This window comes from Hyaena hyaena, unplaced genomic scaffold (genome assembly GCF_003009895.1).
Source record: "Hyaena hyaena isolate Hyena2069 unplaced genomic scaffold, ASM300989v1 scaffold_208, whole genome shotgun sequence".
NCBI lineage: Eukaryota > Metazoa > Chordata > Mammalia > Carnivora > Hyaenidae > Hyaena > Hyaena hyaena.
Window position 1 is genome coordinate 2,602,605 of NW_024080839.1, and position 25,221 is coordinate 2,627,825.

The 25,221-nt window shown below is 36.2% G+C and overlaps 1 protein-coding gene across 1 annotated transcript in view; it reads left to right on the top strand.

Annotated features, from left to right (window-relative positions):
* FUT8 (fucosyltransferase 8) overlaps positions 1-20,479 on the top strand; it is a gene marked incomplete at its 3' end in the record, with an annotated part of 153,850 nt that extends 133,371 nt beyond the window's left edge. The window contains exons 7-9 of the mRNA XM_039242142.1: positions 9,744-9,990; positions 14,335-14,511; positions 20,329-20,479. Of these exons, the coding sequence (XP_039098073.1) occupies positions 9,744-9,990; positions 14,335-14,511; positions 20,329-20,479 (575 nt within the window). The remainder of the gene's footprint in view (positions 1-9,743; positions 9,991-14,334; positions 14,512-20,328) is intronic.
* Positions 20,480-25,221: the final 4,742 nt, after the last annotated feature.

The window sequence follows — 25,221 nt, forward strand, 5'->3', positions numbered from 1 at the left end:
TCTGTGCTGACTGCCAGTTCAGAGCCTGGAGCGTGTATCAGAGTCTGTGACTCCCTCTCTCTCTGACCCTACCCTGCTCACGCTGTCTCTCTCTCTCTCTCTCCTAGAAATAAATAAAACATTAAAAAAAAAAAAAAAGAAATGAAAGGAGGAAATATTTTTTAAAAAATACATGTTTTACACTGCAAAATATTTTTAATAAATTTTTAATAGTTGAAAATAAGTATGTTAATAGATAATGAGAATGGTTTACACATTTAATAAATCTCTTTATGATAACTGCTTTTTAAATTCTTTGTTCTGAAGTAGGCTATTTCTCTTTCATGGAAAGGTTATAATATATTTATTAGGATATAAGACCATCATAGGTCTTATAATTCACATTCTGTTTATAATCAAATTGTGAAGGTATTATTAAGTCTTAGCCATGAGCTTTAAGTTAACTAAAAAGCACCCTAATTGTTTCATACAAATAATTTAAATTTGAGATAATCTATCTTTTGCTATTATTTTTGTTTCTTCGGGGATTCTAGTATGAACCCAAAATGACAATGAGGGAAGTTGTTTTGTTTAGCGACAATTTAATTCCTTAATATGTGTATATGTGATCAATGTTTGAAGCTTATGTCTTTTACTTAATATTAAATTCTTTGATCTAGTGCCTACTGTACAGAGAGATCTGGACCTTACCCACTGGTGTTAGCTCTCTTCCTTTGTCTTATTATTTAAACTCACACCTTGGAGCCCTGCTCCTCCCTCCTTTTTTAATAAATTCCATGTGGAGTCACTTTTACTTTCTGTGAAACTTTAAGATAATGGAATAGGGTGGTATAAAACTTCAAATTCTGGAATCAGAATGTGTGGCTTCAGCTCCTGTTTTTGACTGCTAGCTGGGTGACCTTGAACAAGTTACTTAAATTCATCTGTAAAATGGGGATAAAAGAGTACTCACCTCACAAAGACTCTGTGGACTAATTGGGATAATGCATGGAAAACATTTAGTGTACTACCTGGCATGTAGTTGTTGCACAATAAGTTAGCCTTTAATTAAAGTTGCTGATAGGGAGCTGAGCAGGAAAGCTGTGGATGCAAGAGCTATTTTAGAAATAACCTGCATGGGTCACTGAAAAAGAGTAAAGCATATGAAAAGAACAGATTCTGACCCTCACCCCTGCCAGAATATTTATGATTTGAGATGAACGTAGGATTATGGTAAAATAATAACCTCTGATTTGTAGATTTACCAGGTAAGACTTTGGGGTGTATTGGTAGATAACCACAGGTTGAAAAATATGTTGCAGATGATGAGAAACCATAGATAACTTTCTTGGCAGGGAAGTGACAGAAGAATTCCTTTGCACAGTCTAGTCTAGGTTCTAAAGAAGTTTGTGGTGGTGCTGTCCCTGTTTAAATAATAAATGAAAAATGTCATAGGAATGATAGTGTGAAGTATCAAATCTGTACAAAGTATTGTATTTTGTAAGCAGTAACAAGAAAAGGCCTACTTCTCGCAACCTCAAACATCTCCTTGCCCTATTTGCCACATTTGTCTTCCTTCTCCTTCCCCTTTTCATGCTCCACTAGTTCAGGTTTCATGCCTTTTGCCTCAGAGTTCTTTCTCTCCGTGTATGGATATCCCCTGCTCTTCCCCCAGTTAAACCAGAAAGGGCAAAATATAGCCACTTTTTGAATAATGTCTTTATAGTTTTTATCTCAGCTCTGTCACCAGAGGCTGTAGATTGTAAAGTATTAGCTCTCTTCTTTCTAGAAACTTAACACAACCCAGAAGAGGAGAAAGGGACAGTCCACTGACTTATACCAGATTGGCAGACACAGTGACAGCAGGAGCTATAGCTTGGCCATAAAGCTGTATCCCACCCCCCATCTTTTTCCACTTTTTCCACAGTGGAAGCTGAGGCAGCTGGGGGAGAAGACAGATTGTGCAGTCTGAGATGGCAGCAAGTTAAAGATGGAAATGGTGGCAGGGTGACTCTTGGAGCGGCTAGTGCTTTATGGATTGCATTGGCATACAAAATGAGGGAGATTTGCTACTGAATCCCTGTTTCAGTAGGCCAGGATGTTTGTCTGTTTTGTCAACAATTTGTATAGTGTTTTAGCACATTGCTTACTACACTTGATTAAGTTGTCTTCTCTCCTCATATCCCACAAAAGTCTTAACTGTTTTGTTATGATTTCCAACACACTGCATTTTCATTTTCTTCCCTAATGGGATAGTCAGAAGTACTAGTTATAATTCTTGTATTTTAGGGTATTAGGATTGACCTGTATTCCACTATCAGGAAACTCAAATTGGGCCTTCCTGATTTAACCTTTGAGTGGTATTAGCAGAAAAATCACAAGGAGCTGTAAGTTCAAAATGAAGCATTACATTCCTAACTCCAACCAAGTGCTAATCACAAAGGCTGCTATAAAGTTGCCCCAAAGCAAAAGGAAACACAGCATGCCAGCTGACAGCTCTGTGCTGTGATTTCCTGTTGGTATGCCAGTATACTCAGTCATCATTTTCAGGAATTCTCATGGGATAAAAGGCTGTTATTACCTGGAGGTCCTTCCTCCTGCCTATTGCTTTCAAGGAGGGTAACATGTGATGAAGGAATAAGAGGAATATGAAAGTGGAATTATGATTTTCTATGAGAATGGGAAAAAGAAAGTTTGGGGTTTGGCTCTTGAATAATTTGATGAAATTAAGCCTTATCTTTCTTTGTACTGCTTTCTATTCCTCTATTTTCTTGTTGTTGTTTTTTCTCCATGAGAAAAACTGTTGCAGAATTCTTTGGGATCCTTTGTGTTAGGAGTTTCTAACTTGGGAAAAAGTACTAAATGATTTAAATATAACCAAAAAACTCCCCCAAACCTCTACATGGAGTTACTTGTTTTGGTTCAGATTTTTATTTAAATTTTAGTTAGTTGACATGTAGTGTAATGTTGGTTTCAAGAGTAGAATTTAGTGTTTCATCAATTACATATAACATATATGTAATGACCTGTGCAATGTGAATCATCAGAGAAACTGTTGGCACTGTCCCGTTTATGAGCAAGCTGTGGACTGTCTGGAATCTTAGCAAAGTGACTTCTACATGTATTTAAAATATAAGTGACTAAATTTGTTTCAGCACATGCAGAATGACTGCAGGGAGCTTCTGTTTAGTGACATGAAGCAAAAAATCTCTTTGCTCTCTTTTCTTTTGATACTGCTTGCCTGCATTATCCTGAACTGCATAACTCACTAGGATATTACGTATTTTCCATTAGCCGTTCTTTCAGGCTCCTATCCAGAGTTAAGTCTGTCAGAGTAACACTGAGGTCAGTGAACCATGAGTCTGGTTGCCTTTGCAAGGCATTTCTGTGCTAGTAAAAGCAGCAAATACCTCATAAGAATGCTGCACAATCATTCCCATAGTGTGATATGCTAATTCTTAAGAATGTTGCTAACACTGCACTTTGTTTCATATGATTGAATTTAGAACTTTCACTCAATTGGTTGAAGGCTTCAAACTGGCAGTAATAACAGTCTTTTGAGTTGTTGCTTAAGTAGAGCAGTGATGGAATTCATATGGCAGGCGACAGTTGCTCATTAAAGTTCAAGAAAAAATCTCTATCAACCTCAGTGGTTGAAAAACAAAAGGAAAGAAAGTACCCCAGCTGTTCGCTTTTTAATAGTATATCTTTCTTCCATATTTTAGATGAAAACAGAGCACCGTCATTAAATGAAGATATAAATATTAATGTCATCATTGTTAAAAATCCTGAAGAACAGACCTCGCACATTTATGTGATTTTTTTTTTTTAATGTCCATCTTATTGTGTCCAAGTAAAATCAGTAAAATCCCCCCATGTCCCTAGAGGTCTCACCACAGCTAGTTAGCTTTCAGTCTTGGTATCCTTTTACTCGTGTCTCCTATAACAAGTCTCAGAGAATTTAGTAAAACTTTAATCAGTCATATTTGGCCACGTAATGTTAAAGAAAATGTAAATCCCAGGAGTCCAGATAGTCTTTGTGGATATAATTTAAGCATACAAACTCTTTGCTGTGACATGAACAGGAAGTATTCCTAGTTTAGACAACTTACTACCATGATGTACTTTCAGTGTGGAACAGAATTTTAGTCATTAGTAATTATAGGATGTCAGAACTTTCAGATAGCCAGAGTTTCTACCCTTCTATTTGAATATTTGTCGACTATTTTGAAACAATAAAAGCTGCTTATTGTTCTGTTGCCTATGGTAAACAGTATGAATAAGATTTGGGGTGTATATCTGCTTATATCTAGTATATTTCTTAGTGTATCTTTGGCTCACTGAAATGGGCACTTTGATATATTTTTCAGAGAATATGACATTTTGGCAAACAATCTCTTCCCTGACCAAATTCTAGCTAACTTCTTGAAAATGATTCAACAGAATTGATCCTAGGGCAAAGAGCTAACATTTTTTGAGAATCACTGTGTATCAGGCATTGTGCTCAGCTTTTTCCATGTAATAACTCACCCTTAAAATAACTTGATGAGTAAGATACTATAATTAGTCCCATTTTCCAGATGAATAAGTTGCTATTATCAATGCCATTTTCCAGATGGAGAAACTGGGCTGAAGTTAAATATAATTTATCCAAGGGCACACAACTGTGAAGTGGTAGAGTATTTAAACAGTAGTTTTTGTCCTAACAAAGCCCATACCTGTAATCACTATGTACTACATACATGGGAATAGGCATTTACTTGACCATATTTGTTTGATGTCTCTCCTTGTTCTAGCCTCACATAGAGCCATGAATCTCAGCAGTTGACATAGTCTTTGGAAATGCTCTTGGGTGTGGCGGCATTTGCCAACTATAACCATTCAAGGAAACCCTTAGGAAGGGAATTAAAACTGCATTGTACCCCTCTATGCCTAGTTGAGGGAAGCCTGGACCTATGTGGGTATTGAAGGCAACCTTCTTCAGAGTCTTGAGACCAGAAAGCAGACAGCCTTTTTTGGTTCAGAATTGTCAAAAAGTTACTAATAATCCCTGCCTCACCCCAAGTGAAATTTAAGTTCCAGGTAGTGATATCTTATTGGAGATTTTTCTCAACTGGCAGCCCTCTTCCAAACTTCTTTACCTTGACCATTCTGGCTTTCTGAGGTCTGTCTTCAAGAGATTCCACCACCCTCCCTCAGTTTAGTTGTGTTTCTGTCACAAGTCAGTGACAGTCACTGGGTAGCAACTGAAGAAAGAAGATAGTAAATTCAGAAGAAATCTCATGGAGTAAGACCCAAAGTCTTTCCCACCCTTGAAACATTTTTCATGACAGCAGAACCTATTCATTCATGGTAGATGTTAAGACCTTCCTATTGAGTCTACTGATGATTAATAATTGTACTTGACTAATTTCAAGGCTAGTGTCTGTCTTATGGCACATGGAATGATAACAGAGTAATACTTTTAAATGGAGTTGTTATGAATTGCTAGAGGTACTTGCCTGCTGGGGCGCCTGGGTGGCTTNTGTCTCTCTCTCTCTCTCCTAGAAATAAATAAAACATTAAAAAAAAAAAAAAAGGGGTACTTGCCTGCAGCTGTGGAGATCCTCCCTGTCAAAGAATTATCTATGCTACTGGCAGAGGGCTCTAAGTGTACCAGCAAGCCTATTGAGACTTGACTTTGGCAAAGATAATGACCTTATAGACCAGAATTACTAACAAGAGAAGGTAGTCTTGAAAATGAGTCCCTGAAGGGCGCCTGAGTGGCTCAGTCGGTTAAGCATCCGACTTCGGCTCAGGTCATGATCTCACGGTTTGTGGTTTCGAGCCCCGCGTCGGGCTCTGTGCTGACGGCTAGCTCAGAGCCTGGAGCATGTTTTGGATTCTGTATCTCCCTCTCTCTCTGACCCTCCCTGCTCACGCTGTCTCTTTCTTTCTCAGAAATAAATAAAACATTAAAACAAATTTTTAAAGAAAAGAAAATGAGTCCCTGAAATAATTAATAGTGATTATATCAGTTCTGGTTGAACTGAGCAGTCAATTGTGTAACTCCTAGACTAGTTTGCTCTGATTCTTTACAAATGCATAGTCCTGACTTTTGTAAGACTTGCACATATAAAACATTCTCTTGCTGGAAGGTTGATGCAGTGCTTCCCCCCCCCCCCCCCCGCAACGGTACCATCTTAATAGAATGGCAAGGCACTCTTGATTGATCAAAACGGGACATATTTAAATGCTTTGAAATATATAAATATAGTTTCCAGAAAGCAGAATGTAATATAAGTAATGTGGTAAACACTAGAGCCTAATCCTGGCCCTTTTATTAGCTGTATTACCTTTGAGAAATTTCTTAACCTCTCTAGTTTGTTTCCTCTGTAAAATGAGGGAGTTTAAGTAAATCTGTTTCTCAGACTCTGAACCTACCACAGATTACTAGAGATTTGTTTAGGTGGCATATATGAGATAATTTCAAACAGTTTCCTGATAAAAGATTAAAACAAACATTGAATTGAATAATTGAGAAAGTTATTTCTTTTTCAGTCCTTCTGATTGTGTCAGACAGATTTTCAAATTAGTATCAGGATATCTTTACAATAGTTCTTTAACACTGGATAATTGTTTGGGAGTGGAGCTGATGGGTGGGAGCAGGTACTGAGAATCCTCCATTCCTCAAGATTTTCTATAGAAGCATAACTAATTCCATTCCTTCAAAGGGAGAAGTACTGCAGTGTTGTTGTTGTTTTTTTTTCTTCTTTCTGTCTACCTCATTTACCCTCCACTTGGCAGGAAAGTAGTGCATACAGCTGGTGAGTTTAGGGGGAGGAATAAACGTGTGAGGCATAGCCCTGTCTGGCTTCTCTCATGGCATGCTCTTCCTCCTCCTCAGTATAGTAGGCCTTGGTTGACAGACTCTTCTTAGGACTGGGTGGAAACCCGTAAGGCCATAAATCCAAAGAACAATACTACATTCTGTAGTTCATCCTTATTGGTAATCAAGCTGATATTTTGATTACCATTTATCCTTCTCTCTATCTCCCATTTGGTTTGAAACTCATAGGAGATGTGAGGGGAAATGCAATTATACCCCTTTAACCTCACTGATAGATAACCTCTTCTTTTAATAGGAATCTGGCTTGAGCCCAAGGCGCTTCATAGGCAATAGTATTTATATAGAATTTAATGATATGGTTTCATTTTCAGTGAAGTTATACTTCTAGTTTCCATCTATAAAATAAATTCATGTAAGTTTTAAAATGAATTTTTAAAACATTAATACAGATAATACATGGATATGGTAAAAATTGTAAAGTGAATACATAAATGACTAAAGTTTAGAAACCACTCACTAAGCATGATCATTTCTAATCTAAGATCTGTTCCAGATTTAAATTCACTTCAATATAAATGCCAGTAGTATAAAAAATGTTAGGTGGTAAACCAAGTAAAAACAAATGGGACCTTCTAACCATAGCATATAATATGTTATTTTCATTTATTTTAAAATATATCATTATTGAGGAAGCTAACCTTTTTTTTTATTTATAAATATCCTTTTCTTAATATTTTACTAGGCAGTTGAGTATTGATATCTTTTTGATAACACATTATTAGGTGATGGTATTTTATTTTATTTTTCTTCCACTGAAAACAGTCAGTTCTGGGTGAGGTTTTTGAACTAGAAATCTTGGAGAGCAAGGACAACGTTGTCACTGTATACTCTGCCTCATACAGTGTTTGGCATATAGCACTGTTCAATAAATATTTGAACAAGTGGAATGAATGAATGAATGAACGAATGAATGAATGAATGAAAAACCAACAAAAATAAACTACATTCTCTGTCTTGAAGATATAAGCATAGTTTCAATTTATTTCTGAAGGCTGTCAATAGGACTAGCTGTAAGAAAGTTGAGCCCTTGGGGTAATCAGTGAAAGATAGAGCTACACAGAACATTTAGAATAACCATGTTAGGAAGAAATCGCAAAAGGAAGGTAGCCCTATTAATTTTGCTTTTGTTTATGGCCATATAAGAGGCTAGATTTTTCCTTTCTTTCTCTCTTTTTTATAAAAAAGAACTGTTTTCCCATCCTAATTTTCCTCTCATTCATGTGGTATGTCTCTTATCATGTCCATATCACAGAAAGCATCCCAATTTCCCTTGCCTTTGGGAGATTATTAGAGCTTAACTTAAAATGTGGCTCACTCTCTCCCCATACACTCTTTTTTTTTTTTTTAATGTTTTATTTATTTCTAGGAGAGAGAGAGAGAGAGAGAGAGCGTGAGCAGGGGAGGGTCAGAGAGAGAAGGAGTCACAGACTGAAACAGCTCCAGGCTCTGAGCTGGCAGTCAGCACAGGGCCCGACGCGGGGCTCGAACCCACGAACCACGAGATCATGACCTAAGCGAAAGTCGGACGCTTAACCGACTAAGCCACCCAGGCACCCCTCTCCCCATACACTCTTAAGTGTAGTTTCTCATCTGATAAAGGTGCCCACCTCTTTCTTAACTGGTACCCTAGATGAACTGCAATGCTGGTGGTAAATTTTTTTATTGCCATCTATTCATGCAAAAAATGTCATGTTTCAAGGGCTTTGTTCTAAGAATCCTGAAATGAGTTTTACATGTCAGAGAGAGAATATTAACCAGACATTTTTAGTTATGCCAACTAACTTTCTTATAATCATGTAGTTTGAGTGATTACATTTCCAGATGATGAGATTTACTATAAAACACTTGGCATAAATGCAGAAAAACAAAATTTCAGGACTGTGCTCCATTCTGGTGAATACATTTTAAATGACTTCTAGGTTTATTCTCTATAAGTGCATTCTTTCTTTAATGGTCCAGTGATTAACTGGAATTATTTTGTATGTTCAGGTTAATATTTTCTGTTACTGAAATTTTAATTCAATACATTTTGTATTTGTAAAATTTATCTGCCTGGTATCTTCATGTCTTCTAGTTATTACTATATGGTCTTCAGTATCCAAAGATAGATATTCAGTTAGATGTCTTCAATATCTAAAGTTGCTGGCTTATCCCATTTTGGGTTGTTCATATCATTATATTATAAAATTGACAGAACAGCAGTATCATTAATGACATATACAAGTTGGATTCTGAAACTAATCATCATCTACAAAAATTAGCATCTAATCGTATTTTAATTTTAATGTCCAGATAAACAATCAACATAGATTCTATTGTTATTATAAGTGAAAATGTAATAGATAATTTGGCCAAGAAAAAAAAGACTTTAGTATTATCATTTTTTTTCTTTAAAAGATATAACTGCTTGACTTATAATAGTAATCCTACCTCTAGAGTCGTGCTCTGTCATGAAATTAATGCAAGAGCCATTTGCTATAATGACAATCTTGAAGTTTTGAGGATACTTTATTGTCTGGTTCAAAAACCAAAACAATTATAAAAAACAGAACTTTGTGTAGCTGGCTGTGTTCACTGACAATATGGTTATTCTCTGATTAGACATTCTGAGTGCATCTCTCTCTGGGGTATGAGGTGTTGATGTGGCAGCATGTTATGACAGGGTGGCGGAGGGGAAGATCATAGATTTCGGAGGCATGCCGACCTAAATGTGAAATTTAGCTCTGTCACTTCTGTTTCAGTACCTTGGGCAAGTTACTTAACTGTCTCTGTAATACTGCTGTAGAGTTGCTATAAAAGCATCCAGAGTGAGTTCTCAAATGGTAATTGTATGAGAAATATAGTGTGGTGATGATATGTTTTGATATTCTCACAGGTGAAGTAAAGGACAAAAACGTTCAGGTGGTTGAGCTCCCCATTGTAGACAGTCTTCATCCTCGTCCACCATATTTACCCCTGGCGGTACCAGAAGACCTTGCAGATCGGCTTGTACGTGTCCATGGTGACCCTGCAGTGTGGTGGGTGTCCCAGTTTGTCAAATATTTAATCCGCCCACAACCGTGGCTAGAAAAAGAAATTGAAGAGACTACTAAGAAGCTTGGCTTCAAACATCCAGTTATTGGGTAAGAATCTGATTTATTCCTCATAATGTGATGTGTAGTAGCAGAGATATGTGTACTTTACAATATATTGTGAACTTTGTGATATAGTTCAATTTTCAGAGCCATACCCTAAAACAGATATTCCAGAGTTCACCTAAGGTCATAAGGAGATCATTCTTCCTTTGTTCACTTAGAACAGCTGAGTCATCATACTTTGTTACCCTCATTCACTTATTTATTCATTTAACAAATGAATGTCATATCCTATCTTATCCTAACAAGACCATGAGATGAAGCTGTCACATTTATAACTTTTCTATTGCACTTTTTGTTAGACTTCTTTAATTACCAGTGATGATTATTTTGCATTTTTTTAATGTTCTGTTTTCTGCCCTGGAAGCTATTTTGATAATAAAATACTATTTATAATATAAGATAATGTTAAAATTATGATTTAAAATTATCTCTTGGCCCACTTGGGAGTTATCATGTATATATGCATCCAGTCTCATGCTTATGTTCAAGGAAATCATAGCACAAAGAAGCATCTTTGTGCATAAGCATGTGCTCCTATACACATATATAAAAAGTTACGGGAAGAGGAATTTTCCTGGGTCCTGGTGGCAGATTTCATATCATGGGAGAATGTTCTTTGCCTAATGGAAAGAGTACTGGACTGAGATTTAAATGACCTGGATAATACTCCTGGCCTTTTTCTAATTCTGGACCAAGTTACTTAATAATAGTATTGGGCTTTGATTTTTCCATCTGTAAAATAGGAAAGGTAATACCTGCCCTAAAAGTGATGATGTGATAAGAAGGGTAAAAGGATTTTAGTTCAGTGGGAAAAATGCACTGTAAAATAATACCTTTCAGAAAGACTGATGCTAAAATAATTTCTAAAAATAGACTTGTAGGCTAGACTATAACATTCTGTAACTTATACTGTTAGTAATAAAGTCAGCTATTGATTAATATTAATGCATGTGTTGTTTATTCACTTATTTGCAGAACATTTATTGAATACCTGCTACTGTGGGGGACAGAGATTAATTTTTTTTAATGGCTCCTTCTAGCTTATTACAATCTATTGGAAAAGAGACATACACAGCTAACATTATATGGGCAGAATGTGATAAATACCCTGAGAGAAGTATAAAAATTATTATGAGAGGTCAGGGAGAAATGTACTTCCATCTGTATAAGGGAAGTCTTCATAGCGTCAGTGTTTGAACAGGATCTTGAAAGATAAAAGGGTAGTAATTAAATTACCAAAATACCTTCAACTACATTATCTCATTCATCCTTTAACGTAGTCCTATGAAGTGAATAGAGATAACCATTTTCTAGGTGAGGAAACTAAAGGAAAGTTCCAGAATTAATAAAGGCAAAACCAGGACTCAAACCATCTTACTTTTCTTGGAAGCTTTCCTGTAGTTTGGCATGCCAAAAAGCTACCCTAATTATCCACGGACCATCCATCATATTAAGAGTTGGCCAAATACAAAAAATTGCAGTACCACAGACAATTGAGATATTTCATTGAGGTAGTGTGCTCTAATGAAAGAGAAAGACACTGGAATTCAAGAATCTGGGGGCCCCATCTAACTTCTACTACTAACAAGTGTAACTTTGGGCAGCATACTTGATCATTCCAGGTCTTCATTGATTGCCACTCTTTCCTCATTTGTTTAAAACTAAGAAAACTAAGTTAGATGGCATGTAAAATTTCTACTCACACAGTACTAAACAATTAGATTTTTGTGTCTACACAACATTCATTCATTTATTCATTGTATTTGGTGCTATTGGAAATAAATAAAATCACATTCCCTCCCCTGAAAGACTCAGCTTGATAATCTGATATAGATGACCCTGAACAATGCAGTTAGGACTGCCGACCCCCATGCAGTTGAAAATCCATGTATAAATTGGCTCCTCCAAAACTTAACTACTAATAGCCTAGTGTTGGCTGGGAGCCTTACCAATGACATAAGCAGTCAGTTGACATCTATTTTGAATGCTATATGCATTATATACTATATTCTTATAATAAAGTAAGCTAGAGAAAATATGTTATTAGAAAATCATAAGGAAGACAGGATACATTTACAGTACTATGCTGTAAAAAATCTGTGAAAGTCAGGCAAGTACGCAAAGAACTTTTACTTTAGTAAAGACTAGGTTGAACAGTATGTTAGAGAAACCAGCCTCCTCTTGCCTTATAGTTGTCTTTTTATTCATTGATATGTCTTCAGAAGCATCAGTTTCCTTAAAGTCTGAAAAACTTACATTAAATTAAAATGACTTCCAATATCCTTCACAAGGTTAATACTCTGGTTCTTCCATAGAGACTTCATTATGCCTCTCTCAAAATTCTTGATCCAAGCCTAACTTCAGGAGTACTTGGAGACATGAGAAAATTTCTGAGTAGTACTCTGCCACTACCTCATATGCTCCTCTTCCTTTGATTCTTCCTTCCATTATTACAGCTCTTCTTTGTTTCTATTTTTATTTTTGTTTTCCTATCTCCCACCTAGCATCTTTCCTTGTGTCTTAGTCTTAATATCTATAGAAGTTATTGACCCTTATTTTAAATGTTAGAGCTAAAGAAAGTACATGGTGAAATCAGTATCAAGAGTGTTTCTTCTTAGGAACTTTTCATTGAAATTCAGTGGAATTGTTTATCCCTATGGAGCACAGTGAACAATTCCAATTTCTTGAGAGAGAAGCAGTGATTAAGGATATGGGAAGGAAACAATAGAATACCTGTAAATATAAAGGTACGCACATCTGGACTGGAATAGTCTGGAATGCAAAGGATACCCATAAAGATTAACTGCAAGTGAAAACAGACCTGCCCACCGGATTCATGATAAAAAGCTGATCTTGGGGGGCGCCTTGGTGGCTCAGTCAGTTAAGTGTCCGGCTTCAGCTCAGGTCATGATCTCATGATTCGTGGGTTTGAGCCTCGCATTGGGCTCTGTGCTGACAGCTAGTTCAGAGCATGGAGCCTGTTTCAGATTCTGTATCTCCCTCTCTCTCTGACCCTCCCCTGCTCAGGCTGGCGCTCTCTCTCTCTCTCTCTCTCAGAAATAAGTAAAACATTAAAAAAAAGGGGGGGGGGCGCCTGGGTGGCTTAGTCGGTTAAGCGTCCGACTTTCGCTTGGGTCATGATCTCGCGGTTCGTGGGTTCGAGCCCCGCGTCGGGCTCTGTGCTGACTGCCAGCTCAGAACCTGGAGCCTGTTTCAGAGTCTGTGATTCCCTCTCTCTCTGACCCTCCCCTGCTCATGCTGTCTCTGTCCCTCTCCTAGAAATAAATAGAACATTAAAAAAAAATAATAAAAAAAAAAAAAAGCTGGTCTTAGGCTTGACCTAAGGCATGCCTGTATACTGTGACCTAAAAGGAAACACATTTACCATTTTCTTTTCCCATATATGAATAGTGGTTTACTAATTTGGTGGGTGTTGGGGAGGATGCAGAAAGGACAAATTTAAGGACAGTTTTAATTTATGAAAATAAACTATGACCATTATTTTTTTCATTACAGTTACTTTGAAAGCACTAAGATGGGAGGAAAATACTGTGAAAGTCAACAAAGGATGATGTAAATCTTTGTCCCCAATTTTACAGTTTTAGAGCTTTTTTACAATAAGACAGATGAGATCAATATCTACATGTGTTTGATAGCGTGAAAAACAGCAAAAGGAAATTCATTATGTGTATAACAAAAGGGGTAGGATGTCTCCATGAACTTGGAATGTAAGAATTCTTAAAAGGTTTGCCTACCTTGATTGTGCTATAGGAAGAATCCTTGCAGGTCTGTGTTTTCCTTGGACAATTTTCAATTCTATAAGCCGACAGTTACAGTAACTACACAGGGTAAAATGAAGAAGAAGAAAAGTTGGCATCAAAATGTTGCAAATATTATATTTAATATTCTGTAATAACAGCTGTGAATCTTGGTATCATTTGTTGCCAAAAATCTTTAAAAAGTTATATCTGTTTTTTTCTGGGAGGCTGGTTGTTATTTTGCTGCCTCTATGGAGTGTAACTCTGGAATCTTCCATTTACTCTACTATTCTTGGATATGCTAATTATTTTCTTTATAAGAAAGCATTCTTCAAAAGCTTATTTTCTAATTCTCCTTACATTGTGTTAACATGCAAATATATTTAGAATATATGTGTTTGAATTTTTAAAATATTTTATTTTTTCTAATGGCAAAAGTGAAAGAAAAATTGGTTTAAAATGTCTATGATGCCACCGTAAATAATGAAGTTGAGTAGCCTAAGAGCACCCAGTGGATCAGAAGGTCAGAGCATTATCAGCAGAGTCTGACTTTCTCCCTCTGTCCCCCCAGAGTACACGTCAGACGTACAGACAAAGTGGGAACAGAAGCAGCCTTCCATCCCATCGAGGAATACATGGTACATGTTGAAGAACATTTTCAGCTTCTCTCTCGCAGAATGCAAGTGGATAAAAGAAGAGTATATTTGGCCACGGATGACCCTTCTTTATTAAAGGAGGCAAAAACAAAGTAAGTTAGATGTACTAGTGATTCTAGACCAGTACTCTTTTTCAGTTGAAAGGAATCCTTAATTCCTGTGACTTGTCATTCTTGTTATAATACTACTACTTATTATTGGAGTTTTTAATTCAAACAACTATGTACCTATATGACTGTTAATATAACCAGGAGTGTATTTGAGGTGCCAGTACGGTGTATATTTCATTCTGAAGCCTCTTCTCTTCGTGTGTAGGCAGCTGTCATCTTGCTATGTACTAACATGACCTCTCTCTGTGTTTGGAAGAGAGAGCAAGCTTTCTGGTGTCTCTTCCTGTGGGGACATTAATTCTATCATGAAGGCCCCATTCTCATGCACTTTCTTTAATCCTAATCATCTCCCAAAGGCCCCATCTCCAAATATGATCACAGCTCAAACATAGGTATTCTAGGGGGCCACAAATGCTAACCAACAATATAGAACTGCTGGCAATAAAACATACCAGGTGCTTGCCTTTTTACTTTCACTGTCTTCACTGGCAGTGATGGGCAAATGAAACATATGTAAAATATGTGTAAGTTTTCAACTTATATAAAAATTTCTGAAACTTGGAAGTTATGTTAAAGAAAAGTAAAGGATCAGAAGATAAGTTTCATAAGTGAAAGAATAAGAACTGCTAGTATGTATTGAGCAGTAAAACAGTAATCCGTCATTTATAGAGCATGCCTGTATTTCAGGCACTGTTAGGTGCTGGCGATTCCATGATAAGCAAAATACTGTGCTCTCAAGGAATTCCCAGTCTAGTGGGGGAACAGACAATTACTCATACTCCACAGTATGAGTAGTGCTACTATAGAGTTAACATAGGGGTTAAGAAAATACATATACATGCTGATCCTAATTGGGAATTTATCATAGGATCTGGGTGAACCTAGAATTGGTCTTCACTTATTATTAATAAATAAAGGATGTATTAAATATATGGAAGTAAGGAATGAGGGAGATGATTCTGTATTCTTAGCTTTGCTCAGACACTCTCTGCTCCAGAAATCATCCCTGAATCCCAGCGTGTCCCTCTTCTCTGCATTCCTCTGACTTGGTGCTTAGCACTTGCTTACCTCTGTCTCCCTCACTGGATTATAAGCAAGCACTTTAGACACAGTACCTACCTCTAGTAGGAGCCCAGTAAGCACTGAATTATGTTTATTTCAATTTCAATTTCATCAGTTTGAAAACATTTTTATTAGCTGTCAATCACTTAAGCTATTGGTTATTTAATTAATTTATTTATTTTTGGTTCACTTTTTATGTCACAAATAGAGGTTGGAGAGAAAAACAAATTTAAAGTCAGTACTATACTGTAGATGTTTATCAAAAGCATTGGATAATAGTTTAAATCCTTTTTCTCCCTCCTAAGAATCTAAACCTGATGGGGGCGCCTGGGTGGCTTAGTCGGTTAAGCGTCCGACTTTAGCTCAAGTCATGATCTCACAGTTCATGAGTTCAAGCCGTGCATCAGGCTCTACACTAACAGCTTGGAGCCTGAAGCCTGTTTCAGATTCTGTGTCTCCCTTACTCTCTGTCTGTTCCTCTCAAAAATGAAAAAACATTAAAAACTTTTTTAAATGGTTAAGATGGTAAATTTTATGTTATGTGTCTGTTATGACTATTAAATAAATACACACACAAAAAGATGAAAGAACATTGTTATTCATGAAGAACATGAATCCAGGGACTGGNTTCGTCAATCAAGTGTGAGCCAAGTTATATACTTATAGTTAAGGATTAAATGAACATTTGGGCACAAAACACAATACAAAATTTTCACAGATACTTTTCTAGTTTGATATCCAGAGACAGAGTAGAAATAGTTCACCATGCTCCTTAATATTAAAATACCAGACTGAATTTGTAATTGATTGAAAAAAATATTAAAATATTATCTACTCTTTTACTTGTTCTTGAAGCATCACAAGCTTTTTTCTTGTTTTTCTTTTTTCCTTGATTAGCAAAATAATTCATGTTCATTAGACAATATGGAAGTTGGTAAGTATACAAGCAAGGAAAAAATATTACCCACAGTCCTATTACTCAGTGGCAACAGCTATTTAAATGTTGATATATTCCCTTTAGTCGTTGATATAGTTACTCATTTTAGTATTGAGTATACTATAATGATCATATTCTATATAATTTGAACTCTTTTAATACGGCAGTGGATCCATTTTCTCATTTCACTAAAAAAAATAATTATCTTAAATGTCCCCTTTAATGACTATATACCCCCTGTATAGATGTGTCATTGCTTACTTGCTCATTCTTCTAATATTGGACACTTAAGTTATTTACTTAAGTGTTATCCAATTATTTACTCTTATAAATAATGCTACAGTATATTCCTAAAGTTATCCACATTATTTCCTTAAGCTAGATTTCTGGCCTTGGAAATATTTAGATAAAAGGATATGAGCATCTTACAACTTTGATCCATGTACAGCATATGTTTGTGTTAAGCAACAATGTTGCTAGTAAAACGAATTTCCTTTCCATGGTCAGCTGGTCAGCAGCAAGTAGCTCCTCTCCCTATGGCAGTTCAGGAGGCACTTTTCCCATATTCCGTTAGGAATGTTGCAGCAGCATTTTATGCACTTTTTTACCTCTTTGCAAGTCCTTTCATTTTAATTTTCTGAGTCATTTTGAAGATCTTCTCAGGAATTTAAATGCTATTTCTCATTATTTTACTTCTACGTTTTTCTACTCTGAATTAACTCTGCTTTAGATCTGTTAGGATTGGTTTTGATAACCTAAGCAAATCCTAAAACCTCTGCCATTGTTTTCGGAGACCAAAAGCATGAATCAATCTCTCATTGCAGTATATCGAGTCCAGGGTCATTATGAGACTTCATAAATGAGACTCATAAAGAATTATGAGTGCTTCAAGAGGGTAAAGAACTGAAGAATGATGATTAAATGATACATAGGATTCACAGTCAGAGGAGAATCTATTTTCTGGGTAGCTTACCTTTGGTAAAAAGCGGTCAAGATAGGTTTATATATGTGGCTTCTGTGTGAAAATGAGCAGTTAATGCTTTGCTGCTTGGTATCATACCTCAGGTTTCTCTGGGTTAAGACTGAGTTCATCCATGAGATTTTGGCACCTGCATCCCACTGACTGTGGCAACCATTGCCAATGTGGAGATATCTCTCTTAGGTAATTCACTGTTAGAGTGTTTAAGTCGCAGACTCATTGGCAACGAAGCAAGAACTATTAAAATTTTCTATCTAATATTGGGTATCCTAAGATGTGGAGACGGGGAACAGGGGTGAAACAGGAGAACAAACAAGTCTTTAAAAATCTCCCAGAGTAAATATTTACATATTTAGTTTGCTTTTTATCAAAATTGCTGGATGAACACTCCTAAACTTAGTTTCATTTAAAGGAATAGAGGCAAGAAAAAATTATTTAAAAGTTTTTGTTAAGTGTTTAGTTGCCTTGTGAAATGAAGACCCCACAATAAAGAGTGGTTAATTTTTTCACTATTTTATTGAACTATAATATGCTAGACACAGTTACAGGGCACTAGGAATACAAAGAGAAATAGAAGATAATATGCTGCTCCTTATTTTCAGGAGTATCCAACTGGTGGGCAGTATACAGGTCACAAATAATTACAATGTAGTTAGATAGATGTCCTGAAGGAGTTGTATACCAGGTACAGTGAAATCATGAAGAGTATCTCGCTCAGCCTGGAGAAAGACTTCAGAAAAGAAAATGTGTTGTTTATAACTTTAACTTAGTCCTTTGTGAGTGATATAAAAATAAATTTTTATAAGGTGGAAGGAGAAAAAATATTCTATCATTGCCAATCTCTACAACCTTACAGTAAAAGAATTCCTCTGCTGACATACTTGTAGGCAAAAGATCAGAAAGTAGCATGTTTGTGCAGAAATTTCCATGCTCATTATTGGAGATGCAAAATCTCCCTCTTCCATTATTTACTTTGTTCCTGTTTGTTTTTTCCAAACTCCATATCCTTCATCAAGCAGTCTTTAGCATACACAGAGGAGCCCTGAGAAACTTAGATGTTCTTTTGGTTTGGTTCTAGGGAGGGGTCTTTAAATTAGGAAGGGCATTAATGTTACTGTCACTTCTCAGGAAAAGGATCACTCTTTTCTTTTCATTGAGCACCCAAACCATGCTGACAGAGTTATTTGTTGCTGTTTCTGCCCCATGCCTGGGTGTGCAGCTTCACAGGAATCACATTAAAAGTCTTTGGGGTTGTTTTCTTTTTAGAACAAATATGACATTTCCTTCGTCTCCCTGATTCAGGGCTGAGGAGGGTAAAATGTCAAAACTAATGAGGCCAAATGGATCTGAACAATGAATACCAGTCTGAAGCAGTGCTCAGAGACTTTGCCGTCACAGTCATCATTAGAGGCAATGAGAAGAAGCTCCTTGGTGGCTGTGAAATGAAGAGAAATATGAAGCAGCTGTTAGGGGATGAGGAAAAAGTCCCAGACATAGGTAGTGTGTACTACTTATGTATCATGTACTTACTCTCACAGCACTGTGTGGGGTACTAGGTACTGGGTGATGCAAAGAAAAGTATAGTCCCCACCTTTGGGGGAGACAGACATGTAACCTGACTCTTGATGATTCAGGGTTTATAAATAGGAACTACTACCCTGTCAACAAATATTTATTGATCCTCTTATACTCCAGTTTCTGTTCTAGGTACTGAGAATAATACAGTTAACAAAGCAGATGAAATGCTTCTGTATAGAGTTTACATTCCACTTAGGGATGATGGAGGTGGGAATGGATACAGGCAGTAAATAAACAGTGAATACATATTATGTCAAATGATAATAAAGGTCATGAAGAAAAGTTAATCAGGTAAAAGAGATAGAAATTGCCAAAGTCCTCACTAATAAGGCTGTATTTCAGCAGAGATCTAAAGGAAGTAAAGAATAAGACCAGCTGGATATCCACAGAAGAATGTTTAACAATCACAGCTAATATTTACTGAGCATTTACTACATGTCTGTTGCTCCTCTAAGCACTTTACATTGCTTAATGTATTTAATTCCTACAAAATTTATATAAAGCAGGTACAATTATTAGCCCGTTTTCATGTAAGTCCCAAAGTTTGCAACTTAACTCTGAAGATCTACCCCATACACTAAGAAAATTTATTCACTGTATACTAGAGTATAATTAAACCTCTTAATTCACAGTGGAATCATTTGAACATATGGTAGACTTTTTAAAGATACCGTTTTAATATTTTTAAGTACATAACCTATCTCAAGACTACCAAAATGTTGCTTAGTAGACATCTACAAAGAATTTGCTTTTATAAATGAATTAGATTGGTTTTCCATTGTTGTTGGTTAAGATGGTGCTTTGAGGACGGGAGGTTAGGGGAGGTAAGTCTGAATGATCACAAATTCTAAGTCAAAAATTTAAAATGAAATTTAATCATTGAAAAGTTCAGTGACAAAATATGAAGGCACCTTAAAAATCCTCATAGAGGTCACTCATTACAAAGAAAATAAGGAGCCTTCAACTCTTAGGAATTGAGAAGGGTCATTTTGATACATGTATGTGTGTATTACATGATGTACCAATATCATGTAACATACTTCCGAATGTTTTCTATCCCACTGATGGAATCAAAGATGCTTCATCAACTACTCTATTAAACACTATAATTAAAACTCTCCTTACTGTTAGAAAAAGGGACTTTGGTCAAAGGAGTAGGTCTACTTCCTGCTTATAAGACACTACATCCTGATAGAATACTGTGATTTCAGTGACTATGTAAAAATTTATTTCTTCTTTACAGGTACCCTACTTACGAATTTATTAGTGATAACTCTATCTCTTGGTCAGCTGGACTACACAATCGATACACAGAAAATTCGCTTCGGGGTGTGATCCTGGATATACACTTTCTTTCCCAGGCAGACTTCCTAGTGTGTACTTTTTCATCCCAGGTAAGCGATAGTAGGGTATTTTTAAATGGTCAGTATTTATGCTCACTTCAGCAGCACATATATTAAATGGTCAATATTTTTTGGTCATATTGAGTTCAGGAAGTTCTTGGGTTTGTGTATGTGTGAGTGTTTAGTATTATCATGACTCAGATGCAATTTTCTTAATATTTGGGAATGATCCCTTTTGTGAAAGAATGGGAAGATTCCACCCCCTACCCCTGCAAAAAAAAAAAAAAGCTATTCAAGTGCACTGAATACTTAGTTGCTTGCCAGCAATGGTTGAATACATCTCTACTGAAGCCACTGCTGGAGTTGTTTAAAGTACTTGGCATGTTCACAGCATTTAACTGAAATAGCAAGTAAGTAAGCTTACTTAATACTTTCTGATTTTGCATACAGTCAGTATGTAGCCGGAATCCATCCACTTCTACACATCAATGCACTGATACTGAGAGGCTGAAATGCCAAGCATTGTGACTCGCTCAGTTGCTTTATAGAAAATAAATAATAAATGTAATTCATTTTCAAGTCCTGTTAACATTTCTACCATGCAAGAAACTATACATTAAATTTAAGCAATACCATATTACAATCCTTCTTTGAGTTTAATTGTTGCAGATAATTATATGGTATGGGCTTGGTGTATTTGTTTTTATGAATGGCCCAATCAGCCGTGTATACACAATGGAATATCAGCATAGAAATATTTGTCGTTGGCTTTATTCTGCTCTCTCATTTATGTGCATATTACTGGTTAGTTCGTTCAACAAGCTGTTAAATGACTATTTGTGCTCAGAATTATATTAGGTGCAGAGGGAATTTCCAGAGAGATTGAATATATAGATCTTTTTTTTTTAATTTTTTTAATGTTTTTATTTATTTCTGAGAGAGAGACACACACACACACATACACAGCGTGAGCAGGGGAGGGTCAGAGAGAGAGGGAGACACACAATCTGAAAACAGGTTCCAGGCTCTGAGCTAGCTGTCAGCACAGAGTCCGACGCGGAGCTCAAAGCCAGGAACAGTGAGATCATGACCTGAGCTGAAGTCGGAAGCTTAACCGACTGAGCCCCCCAGGCACCCCTGAATATATAGATCTTACCCTGGTCCAGAATCTAGTAAGCAAAATATTCATATGAAGTAATTGGAGAATAATTACCAAGAAATATAGATCGTGTAAGATAAATGTATGCCTAAAAGCTTTAAAGAAGCAGAGAATAGAAAATATGAAAAGGAAGGTTGCACCATTTCATGGGAATATACTTCAGAAGAGTATAAAGAAATGGACAGTTTTTTTTATCTTGTGACAATGCCCACTGTCACAATGGGACAATGGTATGATTGTTGGAAAGATACCTCTCTCAGCAAAGGCAGTGAGTTCCTTCAGTATGGAATAAGAATACAACTTACCCAGAGACAGCTACCCAGAACAGAAGTCACATAGCAGCAGTCATCAGAATAGAACAGTTCCTTGGCCTTAAGTCCCCATGAAGGCATCCACTGCCAATAGTTTTTCCTAACTGGGATGAGGATCTTGTCTTTGAGAAGCTCACTTTTCTATTCTCGTGGGAAGCAGAAGGGAGGAATTATAATTACGTGGTCTATCCCAACTGTTACTGAGAATCTGGCTATGTGTCCACTTGATCAACAGGTGCAAATGATTAATAACAACCTCTATACACATTTTTGAATGCTTATTGTTTTGAATGAGTGAATCAAAGGCCATTTTTCCCAGATATAGCACCTCCTCTGTAGGCCTAGGTTTTAGGCCTTGTCTAAAGGCCAGAGTTTCTCAACCCAGGCACTATAAGCATTATAGGCAGGTACTTTGTTGTGAGGTGCTGTCTTGTGCATTCTAAGATACTGAGCAGTGACCCTGGCCAGCTCAAGTTGTGACAACTGAAAATATCTTCAGATATTACCAAATATTCCACAGCAGTGGGGAGGACAAAATTGCCTTTGTTGAGAATCACAGCTGTGTGTCAGAAAGCTTGAAGATGAAATAAATATATACATGTCTAAACATTGATCAGCCTTACATGTAGACAGGCATGGAGACTTATAGGGGAGATATGCTCTATTTTGCTTTCCTTTTTCCAGTTCTTAATAATACCATTAGACTCATTCTAGAAAGAAAATCCTTTTATTTTTTTTTCTTTTCAAGGATGTGCTATAGAATTTTTGATTCATACAACCTCATGATTCTAACTTTGAACCAGAAATAAGGGCCTCTCTTACTTGATGATAGTGGAAATCTGTCCAAGCGTATTGTTCATACTATTATGTTCTATTTTGTGCATAATATAAACTTCAGTGTGTTCTCCAGACCTCAGGTTTAGAGAAGTCGTTCATATGAAGAAAGAATGGTGTTCAGAGGACTTTTTCTCTCCAAAGGAATGAGATTTGTGCATATATTATATTGTTCTAAAAACTCTTGACAAGTCAAACAAAGTTCATCCAAAATAACTTTTATTCATTTGAATAAAAGCAAAGCTCAAACTAATATCTTATATCCCAAAATAGACTCGAAAACCTCAAAAGTTTTTATGTCAAGGTTCAGAATAAAAGTTTAACAGTAAAAATATACTTATATAATGAGTAGTAGTTTGCTAAACATGACCACTGCCATTATCACATACCTTTCTTGGTGACTAGCAGCTGTAGCATTTGAGATTGTAGAATAATTCCACATTTACTTATAAATCTTTAGGTTTGTACTCCAGCATTTTTTGCAAATATTTTTAGAAAAAAAATGGGTTTGGTACAGTTCAGTATTTTTACAGTGTGAATGAAATTCGTTGCTTGATTGTAGAAGTTCTCTTGCCATAAACCAAAATTGGAATTGTTTGAAATTGCCCCAGAAATGTCTCATCATAATCGCCAATGGAGTGTGAGAAAAAGTCACTGATAGCATCAAAATGCCAAGCCATTGACTTCTAGGCAGAGAACAAGATAGAGGCAACATGGATTCTGGATTCAGTCTGGGTTTAAATATAACTTTGACTACTTAGTATCTGGGTGGCATTTGAACAAATTACTAAGCCTATCACTGACCTATTTTTCTCTGCCTCTAAAACAGTGGTAGCACCTACTGTATATAGTTTTTGTGATGATTAAAAGTTATATGTAAAGCACTGAGAAGTACTTAGTGATATGTTAAATACAATATTAGCAGCTATTGTTATTTATATAAGGAAAGGTGTAAGAATACCTTGGCCTGTTAGAGAGACTCTACAGTTTTTATTTTAGCAAACTTTTTTTCACATGGCCCCATTTCAGACTATACATTCTCATATTGTAGGAGGAGCAAGAAACATGACAGTCAAGGACTCTGTTACTTCTGCTTATGCTCCTGGGTAACGCTTAGGTTCCACCAAATAGTCTTGTACAACGAGCGGGTATAACAGCTCTTCATTGTTCATTATTAAGAAGAGTAGCCTTTAAATTTCTCTGTGCCAACATACCACCTCTACTCTGTTTTATTTAGCTTACTGAAAGAGAACATCACCATATAATATAAATTTTTACAAACAAAAGCTCTTCATTCCCAAAGAGTAAATGATAAGTAATAGTATTTGCTTTAGCAAATGCAAGTAAAATTATGTATTTGTTGACATTAGGGAAATTAACTTGCAGACACTCCTATATATGCCATAGGCATACTAGAAAATGGGAGAAGACTAAAATATTAACATCCAAAAAGGTGACAAAAGAATAAGACATTGAGAATCAAATCTTAGCCCAGAATAAAATATGAACAACCAACTCTCAAACTTTCCTTCATATTCCAAGAGGTTATTAGGAAGTGACAAGTTTAATATCTTCTTCATAACGCTTTGACAGTCCTGCACTTTTATCTCCTGTGTGCTATCCTTTGAGGACTATTACAGCATAAAAGAATAGTGAGAAAGAGTTTATCTGTTGACCATGAACTACTGTAAATAATACTGGAAGAATGAAATCCCAGAAGGAAAAATGCAAGACTTGATTGATGTTTGAGAAACTATAAGCGTGAATGTCATGGCACGTTAATCAGGATTGCTTATAAGGCTTTGAACCCATCCCCCTCAGTCTCAGGGCTTCTAATCATTCTTGGTTTTATATTCATAAGTGAGATCTGGGAATTTTCTCTCCTTAAATGAAAAGGGTTTTTTTTAAGCCAATATATGACTCTGTGCTCTGATTTTGTTACTGTTGTTGCTCTTAGTTTTCTGAATCCCTTCATCAGAGCTGTTTCTCAAAAGCAAGTTTGTCCTAAGAGCCCCGTAAATTGAAGAGAACAATCCTCACGATTTAATCTGAAAATTAAAGGCAATATTAACATTTTCCAAGAGCATCAAGAAAGTTTTGAAAACTGTGTGATCACATTCCAGGCTATTCTACCAAATCCTCTAATCTTGTTCTGTGTTACTGGAAGTTGCCTATACCCAAAGCATCTACTTTGTCATTTATTTTCGTGTTTAATAAAACTGTTTTAAATATGAAGCAAAGAAATTGCAGTGGGTGAAAGAACAGTAGTTATTATTGTTTATCAGATTTTTTAATCAGTTTCTATTACTCTGGAATCAGATTTACAGACATTGTTGTAGATGCTCACTTTAAAGTAGGCTGTGGGTAAACAACATTGTTTACGAAGCAGTCAACATTGTTCAGTAGTTTCAACCATTAAAATCACCATAGGACAAAATTACTTGTTTTTCCCCTATGAGACCTCCCTTTTTCTTTTTTTTTTTTTTTTT